Source organism: Mesocricetus auratus, unplaced genomic scaffold, assembly GCF_017639785.1.
Source record: "Mesocricetus auratus isolate SY011 unplaced genomic scaffold, BCM_Maur_2.0 Super-Scaffold_15014, whole genome shotgun sequence".
NCBI lineage: Eukaryota > Metazoa > Chordata > Mammalia > Rodentia > Cricetidae > Mesocricetus > Mesocricetus auratus.
The window spans coordinates 6292262-6310957 of NW_024429186.1; the positions used below are offsets into that span (position 1 = coordinate 6292262).

General features: G+C 57.4%; 2 protein-coding genes and 1 long non-coding RNA gene across 3 annotated transcripts; 1 reads left to right on the top strand and 2 right to left on the bottom strand.

Moving 5' to 3' along the window:
- Positions 1-3825: 3825 nt before the first annotated feature.
- On the bottom strand, positions 3826-12027 carry Tedc1 (tubulin epsilon and delta complex 1). Its single transcript, XM_005068230.4, has 8 exons — positions 11761-12027; positions 11580-11658; positions 10962-11164; positions 10575-10730; positions 10129-10227; positions 6591-6677; positions 6073-6252; positions 3826-4556 (listed from the first exon to the last, which is right to left on the bottom strand). Exons 1-8 carry the CDS (start codon positions 11893-11895, stop codon positions 4227-4229), a joined length of 1269 nt encoding a protein of 422 aa, XP_005068287.1. The 5' UTR covers positions 11896-12027; the 3' UTR covers positions 3826-4226.
- An 855-nt stretch (positions 12028-12882) lies between these two features.
- Positions 12883-13788, top strand: LOC121139222. The gene is made up of 2 exons (XR_005876071.1): positions 12883-13315; positions 13562-13788. It is a non-coding gene; the product is annotated as an uncharacterized LOC121139222 (long non-coding RNA).
- A 393-nt stretch (positions 13789-14181) lies between these two features.
- On the bottom strand, positions 14182-16175 carry LOC101822555 (cysteine-rich protein 1). The gene is made up of 5 exons (XM_005068292.4): positions 16025-16175; positions 14701-14795; positions 14545-14602; positions 14408-14455; positions 14182-14288 (listed from the first exon to the last, which is right to left on the bottom strand). The coding sequence occupies exons 1-4, from the start codon at positions 16062-16064 to the stop codon at positions 14415-14417; spliced, it is 234 nt and encodes a 77-aa protein (XP_005068349.1). The 5' UTR covers positions 16065-16175; the 3' UTR covers positions 14182-14288; positions 14408-14414.
- Positions 16176-18696: the final 2521 nt, after the last annotated feature.

Below are 18696 nucleotides of genomic sequence, written 5' to 3' on the forward strand. Positions count from 1 at the left end.
GCTACACTAGGCCCAAAAGGCTTCCTCAGAGTATCTTTTATCTACTGGAGATTTGTATCCTCAGTAGTGCAGGCTGATCTGGTAACACCAACAGTGGCAACAGTGTTACTAACAGTGGCAACAGAGAAGACTCCAGAATTGAGACAGAAGATGATGGGTGACAGAATTACCAAGCCTTGACAGCCAAGGTCTCAACACCCAAGGGTTAGGAGCTGTATTGCTACCTTGCACAGCCTGCCACTACCGAGACTAGCTTCTGCTCAAAACTGAGGGTTTCATCCACTGCTACAGGCAGAGCAAGATTCCTCTAATGTGAGCGGCTGGAGCTGTCGTCTCTGGCTCCTGAGACCTCGACCCACGCCCCTCTAGTTCCCAGGGCTTTGGGCCACAAGCTTGAGTCTGCCGGTTGGTCTTCAGCACTCATGAGCCAAGGGTTACTGATACCAGAAGTACTCTACTCTGATTTCCATGGAGTAAAACGACCCAGTTAACTAACAAGTTAACAGCAATTGCCAATGTCCCATGATTAAACAGGAGACAGCTATGCGCCCTGAGCCGCTCTCCTAAATGTCACCTAGACATCTCCTCAGCCAAAGCTGGATGTCAATAGGACACGGAAGATGCTCAGCGTCCACACACCTATACATGGCCCTGACCTGCTTGCCCAGGTTGATCGACCCACGCCACATGAAGGACAAAGTTACATATAACATCTTCATGGGATGATGCTGTCTGGAGTTGTGGTTTTTCTTTGTAAGACAAGGTTGACATGTTCAAAAGATAAATGTGATATACATGCTATGAACCTATATAATCAATGTTCAGGAAGCCTTCAGCAGAGACCTTTCCAGCACCCACGCCTCTGCACAAATGCCATGAATGAGGTTATTGTGTGAGTCTTTTCCTGGCCAATTTATATCTCAGTTTTGTCTTCTGGTACCAGGTACATCTTCAGCCTTGCTTTATTATTTATTTTATGGCCTTATTAAATGCCAGACTGAAGTCGGATGGTGGTGGCACATGCCTTTAATCCCAGCACTCGGGAGGCAGAGGCAGGCAGATCTCTTTTGAGTTCGAGGCCAGGCTGGACCGACAGCCTCCAAAACAATACAGAGAAACCCTGTCTCGTAAAACCAAAGGAAAAAAAAAAAAGTCAGACTGAAACATGGGGCTTCTTTTTTCCTTTTTTTTTTTTTTTTTTTTTTGAGACAGGGTTTCTCTGTGTTACAGCCCTGGCTGTCCTGGAACTCACTCTGTAAACCAGGCTGGCAAACTCAGAGATCTACCTGCCTCTGCCTCCCAAGTACTGGGATTAAGGGAGTGTGCTACCAACGCCCGGCCAAGATTGAGTTTTCCACTCAGAATTGCACCATCATCGTTTTCTCGAGGTATCGAGGGCGTTTCTGGTTCCCATAGCTGTGCACTCTGCTGCTGGGCAGTCCCTGCAGGCCATCTGTACACACGCCACTGACAGAAGTCCTTCACCAACCCAAGGCGGGTGCCTCAGCTCACCTTCCGGCCGTAGCAGAAGCCTCCTTCCCACTCAGCTGGTGGCTTTCCCGTCAGGCATTCTCGGTTCCTGTCCTACACTAGGGATTGTTCATTATTGACGTCCTATCGCTCATCTCTACACCAAACCATTTACAGATGCAGCTGACACCCCCAGCTCAAACTGTCTCCCCCACCAATACCCCCAACCAAGAAGATGGAGATGAAATCCAATTCCACACAAGATAGACAAGTGTCCTACCACTGAGGCACATCCTATCACGGTGTCTTCTAATAAACACACGTTTCTAGCTTTGATAAGGGTTGAAATTACCAAACTTCCCCTCATAGTCAGCATATTTGGGTGTCAGGAAACCACCCTGGGTATTCCCCATGGCCTCAAGCATGGGGTGTTTGTCTTTGCACACTGGGCTCCCTTGGGTGGGAAGTGTGTCCCCACTGGTTTCAGGGCAGGGCCCTGCTTCTGCCTGCTGGTCTCAAATGTGCCTGGGGGCGGCCAGGGCTTTAGTCCTTGTGTCAAGTATGAGATCCTCCTGACCTTAAGATCGGGTTGTGGTGTTAGGGACAATGCAGTCACTCTCCCTCAAGGTCAGGGGGGATGGTGTCAGTCAGGTGGCCCATAATGCCCCATATTAGGCCACAGGTGAGGACATGTGAGCACCAAGCATCGCCAGTTTGTGAGGGTTGTGGTCAACTGACACTTGTCTTTATTCCTACCCGACTGCGTGGGAGTTCAGGACACAGGACGGTGAGACCATGTGTGTGAGCCGTCTCAAGTCCTTGTGTCTGAAAGCTGGTACTGAAGCCTCCAACAGTTTGACCAAGGATGGGTCCTAAGGCTGAGCCCCCAAGAGGCAGGCTCTCTCCTTCACATGGCCTCAGACCCTTGAGTCCCATCGACACACACACACACACACACACACACACACAAACGCGCACGCGCGCAGGATTAGGGCTGGAACTGATAACTTCGCAGAGCAAATGGAGAAGTGACAGCTGGCAGCACTGGGTATGTGCTTGGATTTTTTTTTTCCTAGACAGGGCTTCTCTGTGTAGCCCTGGCTGTCCTGGAACTCTCTCTGTAGACCAGGTTGGCCTCAAATTCAGAGATCACCTGCCTCTGCCTCCCAGGGCTGAGATTAAAGGTGTGCACCACCACCGCCCAGCTGCATTTAGATTTTTTAAGGTCAAGTTCCAAAGGGCCACTGGAAATCCTATAGCAGGGCAGTTTTCAGAGGCAGGGAGCTTAAGCGGACTTGTTTATAGCCCAAATCACAGTCATAAGGAGCCAAAGACAGTCATGTTCCCACATGCCCTGGATCAGAGCTGGAACCCACGAGCTTCGAGGTGTTAGCAGGCGGGGGTGGGGGCTGCAGGCCAGAGGGAACAGCAGAGGCCCAGCAGCAGGCAGGAGGTTCCAGTGACTCTAGGAGCTGTCACGAAAGTTAGGAAGGACCTGTTGGACACTGGTCCTCCAGAAGTGCGCTAGGAACGGTCACTGGAACAAACCAGCATGGTGCCCTGCCTCAGGGCCAGAGCCACCTGCACCGGGACTGTAACCCCAGACACAGCTGTCACTCTTACCACACACCAGGCAAGTGGGAAAACCCCATGAGAGAATGTTCTAGTAGAGGGTCCCAGAGTCTTTAACGGCCTCAGGCCTGAGTTAGCAGGAGGGTAGAGGTTGGCTAGTGGGACCTACCACCTGTCCATGGTCCGGCCATTGTTTGGAGCTGGGGATAGGAAGGAAGCTGGGGCTAGAGCCCGCTGGCTGGGAGAAGCCTGGGCTAGGAGAGAGCAGTCCCAACAGGCTGTGGGCACATCCTGGACACAGGCTGCTTTGTGAGACCTGAGCTTGCCCAGCAGCCTTCGGAACAAAGGCCTTCTGTACATGCTGAGGCTTCCCCTCCTCCTCTCCTCCAGACAGAGCCCCCAGGGCTCCCATCCAGCTCCCCACCACACACACACACACACACACACACACACACACACACGACACATGCACACAGATACACACAGACACATGCACACACGCGCGCACACACATGCACACACACGCACACACAGACACACGCACGCACGCAGACACACACACAGACACATTCATTCATGCAGACACACACAGACACACGCACTCACGCAGACACACACAACGCACGCACACACCAGGCACGTCCATGGCCCAGTATAGGAGGAGGCTCTACTGCAGGAGGCCCAGGGAAACGACCAGAGCTGTTCCCCTCAGGGGAGGCGCAATACTTCCTGCACTGTGTGACTCCTGCACTGTGACAATCATGCGCTACAAATATCCCAGTGTCCCAAGAAGACGACCTTAGCAGGGCGGTGCTCCCTTTAATCCCAGCTCTCGGGAGGCAGAGGCAGGCGGATCTCTGAGTTTGAGACCAGCCTGGTCTACAGAGCGAGTTCCATGACAGCCTCCAAAGCCACAGAGAAACCTTGTCTCGAACCCCCCCCAAAAAAGGAGAAGAGGACGTTAAAGGGGCAGTGGAGAGGGCAGCAACCTGGTGTCCCCAGAGACAGCTCTATCATGCTGTACAGGTCCCCTCCAAATTCTCAGCAGGACCAGCCCACGGCGACTCCAAACTGTAGCCAACAGGGCTCTGGCCCTGGAAACGATACATAGCCTGGACCTCTGTTCCCAAGCCGGCCACAGTCTGCCCCTCTGAGACCCTACACAGGGGAACGCCTTGGGGCGTTCAGTGACCAGGAGCCATAATCCAAATCAAGCCAGGCAGGGCACCAGCCAGCCTGGCCAGCTCCCGCTGACACTGACTCTGTAGCTGGTGCAACGCCCTCTTCAGAGAGGCCTCCTGGGCACTCAGTGTCCTGATCACCTCGGCTGCCTGCAGGCCTTGGCGTCCTGGCAATTCATCCTGACTTCTCACCAGCCGATGGGGTCTCTGAGGCTGGGACGGGTTGCTGGACGGCTCCCAGGAACCCTGTAGGGCGACCAACTCCCTTTCAACAGCCTCCTGCAAGGCCTTCCTTGTGGTGCTCCACTCTGGCTGCCGACCTAGGCCTCCAACCTACATGAGAGAAGACAGAGGCACCTGAGCCAAGGGCAGTTCTGATCCCAGGGCGACAGACGAGTCCAGGTGCGCCTAACAACCCTGCAGCTCCAGAACTCCAAGGTCAGGGTTAGCCCATGGATCATTTCCACCACAGAAAGCCAGGCCACCCGGGGACCAGTAAAAAAAAACACCTGGCTAGCCAAAATCCGTTTCACCCTCACAGAGCACCTGAAGCCCACGCCAGCAGCAGCTGGGACACAGGGACCCGAAACCCGGACATCAGGATCTCTAACCTCAACCCTCCAGAGCTCCTGTCTCAGGCCTGCTGGCTGCTAGACCACTGGGCAGTTTCTTTTAGTCTACCACACTTGAGTCCCTTCAGGACGCAAAGGAAGATTCCGGAAACACCCAGAACTTCAGTGCAGCACCCCCTCCACCCTGTTCCGGCGTTCCCCTTCCCACTGCATACGTACTACTTCTAACCCTTAGGGCAGACCCTATCCAAAGACCCTGTGGGCGCTAGGTCTGGAGTGAAGGCCACACTGACGAGGTCTTCCCGGCCACTAACCCCCACTCCAAAAACCCCAGAGAGCCACCTCCAGTCCTGAGTGCTCTCCTATGTGGGCTCTGTCCTCACAGTCCTTAAAAAAAAAAAAAAAAAGGAAATGGCCTAGGACAAAGCAGGCCTCACTCTTGGGGCGCTAGCTGCTGTGAGAGAGAGGCCGCCTCTGGCTCAACCTCAGCCTTCGCCGTCTGTGGCACGCCAGCCTCGCTGGGGCGGATGTCATGCAAACACAGAAGAGCTTCAGGGGAGCCTGCCCGCAGCTAACATTAAAATGCTTCCCAAAGGGAGAACCGGGAGACACAGCAGGGAGTGGTGTACGCTACCAGGGACTGCTGGAGAGGACCCGCTGGGCGGGGCAGTGTGGCTGACCCACGGAAAGGGGGCGTAAGGGCAGGCCATTCTGCACAGCGTCGCCTGTCCCTCTGTGGGGGTCCCCGGGGAAAGGTGGGAGTGAAGGCCAGCAGGGTTCCTTCCCTGCGACCCCCTGCCGTGGGAATTTCATGTCCAAGTGTATCACCATCAAATTTAATCCTAATAAGTAAGGTAATGTATCCAGAGACTTAGGCAAATGGTTAACGCAGCCCTCCCCCCAAAATAGCTAGTCTAGATTGGGGGAAAACAGGCAGGGCTGGAGGGCAGGAGGGCTGGAGGGCAGGAGGGCAGGAGGGCTGGAGGGCAGGAGGGCTGGAGGGCTGGAGGGCTGGAGGGCTGGAGGGCTGGAGGGTTGGAGGGCTGGAGGGCTGGAGGGCTGGAGGGCTGGAGGGCTGGAGGGCAGGAGGGCAGGAGGGCTGGAGGGCAGGAGGGCAGGAGGGCTGGAGGGCTGGAGGGCTGGAGGGCTGGAGGGTTGGAGGGCTGGAGGGCTGGAGGGCTGGAGGGCTGGAGGGCTGGAGGGCTGGAGGGTTGGAGGGCAGGAGGGCTGGAGGGCAGGTTGGGAGAAGAGAGCACTGCAGCTGCCTGGGAGCTCACCTGGGCTTCCCATGCCTCCCGCCGGCGCTCAGCCGCTTCCCGCAGCTCTTCCTGCAGGGCCTGCAAGTCTTGTTTCACCAACTCCAGCGCACCAAGGCCACGTTCAGAGATCATGGGCAGGACTGTGGGCTGTGAGGTCACAGCAGGACTCTCCGACCAACAGGCGTCCAGAACCGTATCCTGCCGGCCGAGACCCCAGTGAGATGCTCAGGGACAGGCACAGGTTTCAAATGGGGAAGGAGGGATGCGGACCTCGATGGGGCAGGGGTGGCATCCCCAGGTCCCACCGTGGACAGGGCAGCCCCTGACACCCCAGCTACCCCTTCTCTGGCATGCAGGGAGGCACAGAAACCAGACCCCTGGGAGAACCGGAGGCGAAGACCAGAAACATGAAGCCTCTGCTGAGGCCCAGCAGCTGTCCTGAGCAGAAGGCCCCGTAGACCTCTCTCTCCTCCATCCTAACCCTTCCACCAATGAGCCTGGGGCTCTGGGCCAGGCAGCAGGGCCGGCGTCCTCACCATCCACTGCCAGAAGACCAGCTCGCGGTGCCGCCACTCCAGAGCTGCCTCCAGACGGGCGTTCTCGCTCTCCAGTGCTTGCAGAAGCTACAGAAAAAGACACAGGTGGGCGGGGCCGAGCCTAGCTCTAGCCCAGGGGCCCAATCGTCCACTGACTAGAGGCTGCCCCAAAGCCGGCACAAATGAGAAGGCTTTACTGGGGAGCCCGCAGGGCCACCCCATGTAACTTTGGGAACCCCCAAAGGGGAGGAAGGGTTTGTAGGTGCTGGGGATGTGTACACAGGACAGGGGCATGGGACAGAGCTGAGGGACGGGCGGGGCCGGGTCAGAAGACAAGCACTGCCCGCCCTCAGCAGAGCAAAGCTTACTAGTCCTGCTCTAACAGCTGTGCATCAGAGACGAGCAATCCCCGTGCTCTGACCTCTCCTTCCTGAGCAACACCCACTGACTGGCTGGAGCCAGAAGCCACTAGCTCCTTGGCTCCCTCCCTTGGTCCCCTGGCTGGGAACCCCAACTTGGAGGTACCCTTCTAAACACAGATTATCCAACCCACCTGCTCCTCCTAGAAGACAGAACGCTTAGTAGTCTGTAAACTGAGGGTACCTCTGGATGCCCTGCAGGTGCCAAGTCTAGTCAGAGGCCCAACCCAAACAGAACATAAGTGCTCTACCCTTGACACCTGTATGGGAGACCCAGAGAGAGGACCCTTGCAGAAGACAGCCCAGGCCATGCCCTCTGGACCTAAGACCTCTAACCCTGCTACCACAGAGGATGCAGGAAGGGTCCATGGCCTGAGAAACTGGAGAGACCTTGGAAGCTAGCCAAGACCAGTCCATTGACAACACAGAGAGATGACCAGAGCCACCACAGTCACGGAGAGAGGTGGGAGATGTAAGGGACCGGACCAGGGTGAGGGGGACAGACAGGGTGGTTCACAGGCCTACCACTCAGCACTGAAGAACAAAGACCCCCCACAGCCACAATGCACACACGCACACCATCCCAAGGGCGGACAAGACAGATCCCAGGAGGCCAAGTGCCCCTAGACTTGTGGGGTACGGGCGTGATGGAGAGGCAGACAATCCTCTTCGCCTTCCCAGGGCTCCACCCTCAACTCTGCATTCTCCTGCTGCAGCTGTCTCCCCGGACCTCCTCCCCAGCAGCAGCAACGACACAGGGGGGTGAACAGAAGGCTGTGGACTCCACATCCACCAGGGAATGGACAAGGGACATGCTAATACACTGGCTGCTAACACACCCCGGCATGCATCGCTCTAGAAACTCAGGGGCCTGCCTGTGGGTGAGCTGGATCCAGGCTTTAGTCGGCACCCCCAACAAACAACACGTGGGAAGAAGTTGATCTGTGGCCTTGGTCACCTAACCACTGCTGTCCAGGCCTGTGTCATCAGCACAGGACAGCGGCTGAGGCTAGAGGTGCCTTAACTCCTCCCTCCCACCCCTCTCCCCCCACCCAGGGACCCCACAGCAAAGCCCCAGGAGTGCTAGACTCAGCAAGGGAGGCCCTTGCTGGGAACCACAGGAGTCAGTTCGAAAAACAGCAGGATCTCCATGACACAGGACAGCAACAGGATAGCCAAGAGGAATGGGGGCCATTATCAGTGGTGTACCAGAAACCAGAGGCCTCAAGCCAGACCAGTGGTCCCAGGCAATGAATACTTGTGATGAATGGAGTACAGAGTAAACTATGTGTGACGCAACAGACCACACCACGGCTTCCCTGACAAGTCTTCCTTTTTTAGTTTGTTTGCTTGTTTGGGTTTTTGTTTTATTTTTCTTTTAAATTTGGTTTTGATGGGGGGATTGTTTTATTTTCCTTTTAAATTTGGTTTTGATTGGGGGGGAGGTAGCAAGGGCAGAGGGAGACAGGGAGATGAGTGGGATCGGAAAGCATGATGTGAAATCCACAAAGAATCAATAAAAGTAAAAAAATAAAAGGACATCAGAGCCCAGGGTACATAAGGACCTTCAAATGTTGCCTCAGCACGGTAAGGCCAAGCACTGGTCCTAACAGGCTGGGCCCAAACCAGGGTTTATCCAGGGACACAGGTCCAGCTGGCACCAATGACCCCACCCACACCTTACCAGGTGAACACACTTGGTTCCCAGCAGGGCATAACAAACCATCCAGAGGGGCTGGCAAGATGGCTCACAGGTTAAGAGCACTGGCTGTTCTTCCAGAGGTCCTGAGTTCAATTCCCAGCACCCACATGGTGGCTCACAACCATCTGTTATGAGATCTGGTGCCCTCTTCTGGCCTACAGGCATACATGCAGGCAGAACACTGAATACATAATAAATAAATAAAATCCTAAAAAAAAAAATCCAGAGAGCCAGGCAGGTGGTGGTGGTGCACACCTTTAGTCCCAGTGCTTGGGAGGCAGAGGCAGGCAAATCTCAGTGAATTCCAGGCCAGCCTGGTCTACAAAGGGAGTTCCAGGACAGCCAGGACTGTTACACAGAGAAACCCTGCCTCGAAAACAACAAAAATCACCCAGAGCACAGAAGCCCAGATCTGGAATCTCCCAACCAGCCTTGCAGTATGACCCTGGCAAGAATGACAGAAACCATGGAAACCAGGGTTCTAGCCATCGGTCCCTCACCCCATGATCCTCCAGCCCCACCTGGCCAGCAGAGGAGTCCAGTCCTGTGCCACAGAAGGGAAGGGAGTTGGGCCTGGAAGAAGGTGTCACCCACGCTGAGCTCCAGCTGCAATACATGCCCAATGCCAACAGTCAGTCAGCCACTCGGGATGGTCTATAAGTGATGACCAGTGCTGGATCTGACCAGCAGACCCCAGAGATGAGCCGACCAAGAGGAAGAAACCAGTGACAGGTGGGTAGGGCCCACGAGGAAAGTCAGCACGAGGGTGCGGTGAGGGGAGGGACTGAGCATCCTGGGAGAAGCTGGGGGCGGGGCCAGCATTGAACCTCTTCCCAGCCTCAGACAGCGGCCACTTCATCCCTGGGTCTCAGCCCGGTGCCCTCCAGGTCTGCACTCTCTAAGATTTAGGTCTGCTTGGGAACTTCAGAAGCCCATTGCCTAGGGCACCTGAGCTTGCAAAGAACCAAACGGCTCCTGGGCAACAAAGCAGGACTGAGGCGTACAAATACCCTGCACACTGACCTACCTCAGTAGACCCCCCCACGCAGACCCCTGAAGAGTCTAGCCCCAGACTCTGAAGAGCAGCTATTCACACTCGACCTCTAACCCTCCAGAGACATCAGATAGAGCTGGCGTCTTCATTCCAGACCTGAGATCAAGTGTTCCTCCAATGCAGCGATCCCCTCCTGGACACTGCATCCCTCCAACCCTGAACATGCCTGGCCAGATAACAGGCGCACGCCTTCCTGGACAGGTGGGCAGTCAAGGGGACAGGGAGGATCCACAATAGCGAATGACAGTGAGTTTGGCAAATACCCAGAGACACAGATGTCAAAGGCAAATCCAGCCCAGAAGTCCCCAATAGACTGCACCCCACCACCGGCAGCACCCACTCCAGCACCCGGCCAACACTCACCTGTTGACTGCTCTCTGGGTCCCTGAGCATCTCTGTTTCGGCAACAGAAAGATGGCCAAGTCTCTTTTGGCTGTGACACCCACGGGTGTACAGGTGGATCTGCAATAGAGACGTAGATATCTCTCTTAGCTGGATGTGGGCACCTTAGAGGCCACTTGTAGCCAGGAAGGGCAGAGCTGGGCTCAGAGTAGAACAGTAATGCCGGGGTGAGGGGCTGCAGGGGAGGGCAGAGGAGGGGCACTAGACAATTTCACTGAGGGCTTCCACAGGATGCAGGGAATGCACGCAGGGTCCTGCTCCCCTTATGAAGGCGAGAGGCCTAACCTACAGGCCAGAGCTGGGGGACCCCAGCGGTCCAGTGTGCTGACAGAGACGGTCCACAGGGAAAGGCAGCCTGGAGCTCGGGGTAAATGGGTCCAGAACGAAGAACCATGTGCCTGGACTACCTTGCTGAGGAGGGCGCACTGCTCCTGCTGACTGGAGATGAGGCGACGCCACCCAAACCGCAGCTTTCCCATCATCCATTCCACTAGTCGGAGATCCACGGGTCTCTCTGTCTCCACATGGGGTGCAGGAAGACCACGGCTGGCCAGGGTATCACACTAGACAGGGAACAAGAGGCAGCCCTGCTATACCCCCCATCTCATCTTAAAGGAAGGACCAGGGCAGGGAGGTGGGCTACTAACATAGGATCATACATACACGCATGCACGCATACATGCATGCATCCTCAGCCAAGAGGCTGGATGAGCCCTTCTAAAGACTGCACCAAGGGCAGACAGCACGAGACTCGGGACCACAGAGAAACCCATACAGCCTCACTGCATACTCACCTCACATTGGGGCAACTCGTCACCCAACTGCACACGGGTCTGGGCAAGCAGCTGCTCAAGCAACGGCCCTCGTGCCAGGAGCCAGGACAGGGCCAGCAGCAGTTCCCGGCTTCCCTGGGGACCGCCCTCAGGAGACTGTAACATCGCAGACCTGGGGTAGCCTTGGGAGACCAGTGCTGACTTCACCACACGGGCTTGGGCCTCTGGAGTAGGAAATCGCCAGCTCAGGGGGTGCCAACCTGGAGATGTGACCTGGATCCTGCCAGGGACCCGGGTGTAGCCCTAAGCTGAGAACCCTCTCAGAGTGGGCAAAGGAGGCCCAGGGGGCAGGATGTCTGTGAACGGTTGGCTCAGGGTCTAGCCAGTGTCAGAGCTACTGCAAGCAAGGTGAGCCAGACAAAGGGTGGAGGAAACCTAGGCTTAAGGAAGTGGGCGGGGCAGTGCTGTCAGAGGCGGGTGACGGGCGGAAGGGGGCTTAGGAGTTGAATAAGGAGGAGTAGACAAAGGAGGAGCTTTAATGGGCGGGACTTACTGAGTTCGGGCAGAGTTAAGAGGACCGAGTTGGGGCAGTGGCAACAAGGGCCCTGGGGCGCGGCTTCCTGGGAGGGCGGGGCTTACCTGGAGCCAGGTCGGTCAAGGCATTGTTTGCAGCAAGCGGTGAGAGCACGCGGAAGAGAAGCTGCCAGAGCACTGGAGCCTGCAGCGAAGGGGTTTGGAGTCAGCGGATATCAAGGTATCACCTACATCGGCCCGTGACAACGCCATCCCCGACCCCGGCCGCCTACCCTGGTAGCCTCACCGCTTCTGGACGGTCAAACTTTGCGCGGCGGAAGATCTCGGGGCTGGGCCCAGCGGGCAGGGACCGACTCAGCGCAGCGATAGCCTCAGGCAGGGCCCTGGCCGCCCCTTCCACCCGGCGCCTCCGCCGCCCCATGCAGCCAGCACCAGGCTGCCTCGGATCGCCCGCCCGGGCGGGCCGGGACCAGCCACCGATCACGGCTCGGGCCGGGCCCCGCCTTCTCCGCCCAGGTCCAATGAGCGGTCAGTCTGGCGTTTGAGTGACGACCAGTCTATCCCGTAGGCAGGCACTTCCGGGTCTGGATGGGTGGGGCCTGGGACTTTGGAACTCACCAATCAGCACCTCTGGTTACCAACCTCCCTGGCAACCTCCCGCGCGGGTGGCGCGGTGCTGGAGGGCGCGCCTGCGCCCGAGTGTCCCCTGGAGGCTCCACCCTAGCACCGAGGGCGTGTCTCTGCGAAGCCGCCCTGGAGCTCGCCGCCAGGGGGCGCCAGGGTCCCGCGAGGAGAAGCCGAGCCCTGCAAACTGGGTGGGGAGTTCCGGGGGCCACGTCGCCAGGAGTGTCTTGAGAAAGCCATCCTCCCTCTCCTGTGCAGCCCCACACCTCCTCGTCCCCACTTTCATCCTTCCAGCCACCAGAAGTCGAGCTTTTGAGGGACATTCTGTTTAGAGAAGGGTGCGGCCATCTCCTTTAGGGTTGCACCAGGGTGTCAATCCTGGTTAAGCCGCGAGAATCCGGCTAGGAGACACGTAGACGTACACAGCAGCTGCAGGACAACGGCAGGATGAACCCGGAGTCCAACCCGGTTAGCATGAGCGGGGAAAGACGCCGCACCACGAGCGGACAGGAATGGGCAGAACAGCCTCTGTGGGAAGCCGGGCACGAAAGACCACATCAGAAGCTCCTGTCTGTGCGGGGGAGGGCCGGACAGAGGCCGGACGCTGCCTACGGGATCCGGGGACGAGCCTGCGGGCTAGGAAAGGCAGGGCGAATTGCGGGGGCGGGGGCCTGCACTCACGAGCGGGCACAAGCTAAGCTTTGTGCACTCGCTGTCACCAGACATGGCTGGGGCAGTGGACGGTACTCTGTGTGCTCTACATTCTCATCTCAATAAAGCCTGGAAAGAGTCAGGTGGAGAGGGTGCGGTGCGGAAGAGGAAACTCAAGTGAGAAGGGAGGGGCAAAGGACCCTAGGCACCTGCCACTCTAACGGCGTCCACAGGATGGCCACGCCCTCCGGAAGTGCGGGACTGTTGGCCCACCTTTACGACCCTCCCTGTGCTCCTGCTCCCCACTTTACCCCCTTCCTGCCCCCCGCATCTTGCTGCAGACTTTCCTCTGCTCATCTGGGTGCCCTCGGTTATCCTGCCGCAGGGTGTCCTCCTTCCTGGGTCCTTGCTAAGCAGCTAGGGCTGCTGGTGCCGAAAGGCCAAGCCCAACCAGACTCTACCTGTTCCTACCGCCCTGGGCCCAGAGCCCAGCTTCTTTCTGCACTCCCTTACCCTTCGCTGCACAAAGACAGAGCGATCTTGGCCACTGTGCTACGGAACACTAGGTAAACCACGAAGGAGCCCTTTGCCTCTTGGGGCCTCTTTGCAACGTGACGTAATTGCCCCACCACCACGACATACTCATTCCTACAGGCCTCGGGCTTCTGAGAGTTCACCCCAAGTCTGCCCCAGTTGGGAGACATGGAACTGGGTGCAGGGGGCTGGGATTATGAGGAAGGCAGGGTCCTCGAGGGTGGGAGACAACGGGGAAACAGGAGTTTCTGCCCTTCACCCACGCGTATCTCTTCCAGATCCTCTGTGGGTATTGTTGGACACCCAAGACTTGGAGGTCTGCCCCAACACCTTGAATGGCCGGCCAGAGGTCTGGGGGAAGGGGGAGCTGAGCGCGGTCTCACAACCACGGGAGTCTCCAGGAAGCCTTTTCTACTGCCGCAGAACCAGCCCTCAGATCCCATTAGCGCACCAGGCCACCCAGGGCATTCCTGGGCAGGGGGAGGGCAAATATGGATGGGGTATCTGTTGAGCAGCTGCAGAACTCCCACAAGGGACACTTCTGCGGCCGGGGTGGGGTTGCAGGAAGTGGGAATGGAATAGAGTCCACACAACTCCCCCGAATGAAATCTCAAAAAGGGAACTGTACCAGCTCCCACTGATTCACTCTCTGAACTGTGGCCAGCCCCACCCACTCCCAGGCTCCATGTTCCCGCTGACCCTGTTGGCCAGGGCCTCACCCCAGGCCACAGCCACAAAGGGCTACGGGAATTTTGTGGATCCTAAAGTTAGAGGTACTCCTGCCCTGACGACGCAGTGCTCCCCCAGAGGGGCACCACAGCAGGAAAAGCAAGTGCCCTGCATTAGGGCTCCCGAGGCAGCTCCTCTCCAACACACACGGGTAGACAAACACACGGGCTTCCAAAAGGTCAGGTTTATTAAAGGCATGAAGGGCTACAGAGAGCCCCTGCTGTGTAGGGTTAAGGCCTGGCAGGTGCCTGGGCGGGTAGGGAGAGTTTCCACAACCTGTAAGAAGAAACAGAGACAACTGTGAGTGCATCCGCGAGTTTTGTCGCTGACTCCACTAGGGCTGACCCTTTTCCTGGAGACGGGCTGCCTGGGTGCGATTGGAGATGCGGCTATACCTGGGGTCTACTTGAAAGTGTGGCTCTCAGCTCCACCTCGCCCAAAGCCTGGAAAAAAATAACAGGCAACTCAATAGGTTGGGGAAGGGGGCCAGTCGAGGTGGGAGGCCAGTTAGAGGAGAGACCCAGCAACATACCTTTAGGCCCAAACATGGCTGAGTAGCAGGGATGGTTGCAGTAGGGCTTGCCTTCGTGCTGCAAGGAGAACATGACAGGGTGCCTTCATCTCAGCCACACCCCTCCCCCCACGCCGACTGCCCCCCATCTCCCTCTGCCCCCCAGCAGTCCCTTACCTCGGCATGGCCCCCCGAGGTCAGTGTCTTTCCACATTTCTCACACTTTAGGCAGGGACGATGCCAGTCCTTGCCCAGCGATGTCACTCGCTCGGCTGTGAAAGCACAAACCCACGATGAGGAGCTGGGGTCCCTGCATGCCCTCTTCCACCGTGCATACGCCTATGCTCATTCTCACCCTGGGTTCCCAGACTGCCCCTGTGCTCCATAAAGTGTGGCCCTCTCAAGCCAGTCCGGTGGCACAGAAGGTAGCCTTACTGGAGGGGTATTTTCCTCTCTCTCTCTCTCTCTCTCTCTCTCTCTCTCTCTCTCTCTCTCTCTCTCTCTCTCTCTCTCTCTCTCTCTCCCCCCGTGTGTGTGTGTGTGTGTGTGTGTGTGTGTGTGTGTGTATGTGTGTCTCTGTCGGTCTGTCTGTCTCTCTCTCAGGTTTCTTGGAGACAAGGTTTCTCTGTTACAGCCCTGACTGTCCTGGAACTCACTCTGTAAACCAGGCTGGCCTTGAACTCACAGAGATCCTCCTCCTGCCTCTGCCTCCCCAAGTGCTGGGGCTAAGGGCATTGGGCCACCCCACCCCAGCTCATTGGTGGGACATTTTCAAGCGCTGCAGCAGGAATGTGGCCCCTGAGGGCTGCTTGTAGGGTTGGAGAGGAGGAGGCCTTCAACTTGAGGGAGGACAAGGCGGGGTGGGGTTAGAGAGCAGGTCTGGAGGGTGTGAGGCTAGGTCGCCTGGGTTAAGCCCTCTGGCCTCGGTGCTGGTGGCTGCAGCGGGGACGAGGGCACTCTACTTGCTCACACACCCTCTTGTGGGGACCCTAGGGCGCGCGAAGAGCAAGAAAATGAGCGCACCCGAGAGCGCACCCCCGGACGTGGTTTTCCGCGTCTGTTTCTGCTTAGCGTTGGGAGGGGCCGCCCCAGGCCCGCGTTCCTTCCTATCCCGCAGGGACCCCGCCCAAGGGCGCGCAGAGAGAAGGCGGGAGAGACAGCGGGATACAGAAGCGAGGGTCACACAGGGAGGGGGAGACCCAAAAGAATGGGACTCTTGGAGATCTGGAGACCCAGACGCAAGGAGGCCAGGACACCGGCCCAGAAACATAAGACAGCGAGTGGGCACAGATGTCGGTTCCGTTTGACGGAACCAAGTCGTCCCACCCTGACGCCACGGGCAAGGTCCATGGGTTCGATCCTGGGCGATGCCCGGGACTCTAGGCACTCCCGCCCACCTGAACAACCCAGCACTGTCCACCTCCAGGCCACGCTTTCGCGAACCGTCTGCTATGCACCCGCGGGCATGCGGAGAGGTGGGGGGATACCCGAGCGCGCTCACCGAAATACACCTCCTTGTCACACTTGGGGCACTTCGGCATGGCGGAACTTGGTCCTGCACAAGTGGCAGCAACTAGAAGGAAGTAGGTTGGAGGCTCTGGACTGGGTGGCGTCCGCCTGGTCCGTGCTTTTCAGGGACCCCGCGGCCCTGCCCTTTAAAAGCCCCGCCCCCGCCCCGCCCCCTGAGTCCGGGACTTGGACCCCTGGGATCTCTGAATCTGGCCGACTGGCCAAGAATGGTCATCTGGTCCAGGCTCGCCTCTGGCAGGACAAACTGGCCAAGTGCCATGCAAGGGGCGTTGGGTCTTCTGGGACCCTCTGAGGATCCAGGCAGTTCCCGCGGGCCCAGGCTCCGCCCCCCGCCTGGGGCAGGGCGAGCCTGCGGTCCTGAATGGGGACGTTGGGTCCTCCCCTCCAAAGAAGAAGCGCCCTATCAGGGGCCACCTTGCGCCTTGCACCTGCGAGAGCTTGTAGGAACCCGGGTGGTCACGGGAAACTTCCGAAGTTCAGTAAGGCCGGGCGTGGTGCGATTGCCCATACTACTAGAACTGGTGAGGGTAGTCTGGTCTCTGAGACCCCGTCTCAAAACACACACACACACACACACACACACACACACACACACACACACACACACACACACACAAAGGAGTAAAATAAAGCGCAGATAGATACAAATTATCATTCAAGGATTTGCATATATTTTGATCCTGCCTTCACCGAGAGAGATGAGGGCACTCAGCCTTGCAGCTCAACCCCACGCTCAGCCCTTCCCATATCTAACCCACGCAGACGCCAGGAGGTCTAGCAGAGCCAGAAACAAGTGAACACGCTGACCTTTGCCAGCTGACTGGACTGCAGCCACAACTTAACCGGGGGAATTCAGAAGAGGGGACTCCCAGAAAGCCCTTCCCGCCACAGAGACAACGGAATCTAAACTTGAGGACCCATCAACTTGCGGTTGGACCCTAGAGGTCCAGACAAGGAATGCGGGCGAGGCCACGCCCAGGTCGCTTCCCTGATGCCTTGAGGCACAAGCGAAGAGGATCTGTCCTTATCTCTGGGAAGGCACCCACGGCTCAGCGGTCCAAGTCCACCGCCCAGCCAAGGAGGAGGCTGACCCGTGATTGGTACCAGGTAGAGACTGGACTACCCCTGCAGTAAATAAGGAGGCTGCTGGGCTTGCACTGGCCCAGGGAACCTGCGTTTCAGAGAGCTCTGTAGACTTGCAGAACAACATGGTCACCACATTCAGTCTTCAGTCCCGGGCCTGTGGCGAGGACCGGGGTAACTTCATCTCAGAACTCTCAAGCTGTGAGATTACAGATGTGCCGTGTCTAATACAAAGGCCTCGCTTCGGGGACCACCCACAGATGCAAACACCCATCCCCTGAACACTCTACCCTCCACCCAGGGACCCTAACTTGAGGGCAGTTTTGCTCCAAACTGGGGTTCCACAAATGCCCAGATCTACAAAGACATTTGAAGCCCTTTACTACCGGCTAGGGCATCCAGGGCAGCGTGCTCACAGGCCCTACAAGGACAGACATCCATTCTCTAGCCTACCGTTACTTAAGACCCATCGGGAGGCCTGGGTTGGCGCTACTGAGTGGTTTCTGGACTTAGAGCCACCAACCCAAGCCTCCCCTAGTCACTTATTGTAGTCTTCAGCCCTTCTGGTGAAAAAAAAAAAAGCCCAAACTTCACAGCTCCTGACCTAGTCTACAGAGGAGAGGGGGGCGGGGTGGGCATCCTATGGGCAGAGGCTCTGGGAGGGGAATTCTGAGCAAACCCTCGGTGACTGATGGAGACACCAGGGGAGGCCCAGGACCATCTGGAAGGATGGTGTCTCTGCCACCACAAGTTCTGGGGCCTGACCACAAAGCACACCACCTCACCGTCCATGGGAGAAGTGAACCCCTGCCTGCCAGGGGCACGTGCTGGGCGGAGGCACCGGGCACCTGGCAGACAGCCTCCCTCAGGAGGGGTGTGTGCTGGAGGCTGAGTGCTTGGATTCACATGCATAACCCGGGGCCCCGCAGGCATACCTGTGGGGGAGGGACGTCCTCTGGGAGGACTCTCTAGGGTCCTGGGTGTGGCTTGTCCACATTTCTCTCCTGCTGCACCCGGGGACTCCTTGACAGACCCTTCTCACCTCTCACCCAAGAGACACTCGCTAAGGCAGGTTGGTCACTAATCTTGGCTATGTCCCCTTCCATCCATTGCCCCACCCCAGAGATAGCTCCTTCCTGGATTCAGGCCACACCCTGCACTAGGGAGCCTTCCCTCCAAAACAGCACGATGAGTCTTCTTGGCCTCCCCTACTGTTGTTTCCTGCTGCCATGGTCACGTCGTGGGAGGGTGTCAAGACAGGGGCCAAAGGCTGATATCTTCTTTGTTGGTACACGGAGTTTTCCCAGAACATTGGATCCAGACACAAAGGCAGCCACAGGCTGGTACAGCTCCACAGGCTTGTCCTGGGTGAGGGTCACCTGCTCAATACCCTGATCTACAGAGCCAAATCTTGTCAAGAAAGAAAGGGAGGGGAGGAAGGAATAGAGAAAAGAAGAAGAAAAACAGGAGAGAGGAGAAAGCCAGGGATGGGGATAAAGTATGAAGTGGTATCTTTGTTTACCTAGTTCTCAGCCCTTTAGTCCCTCAAAAGTCCTGTCT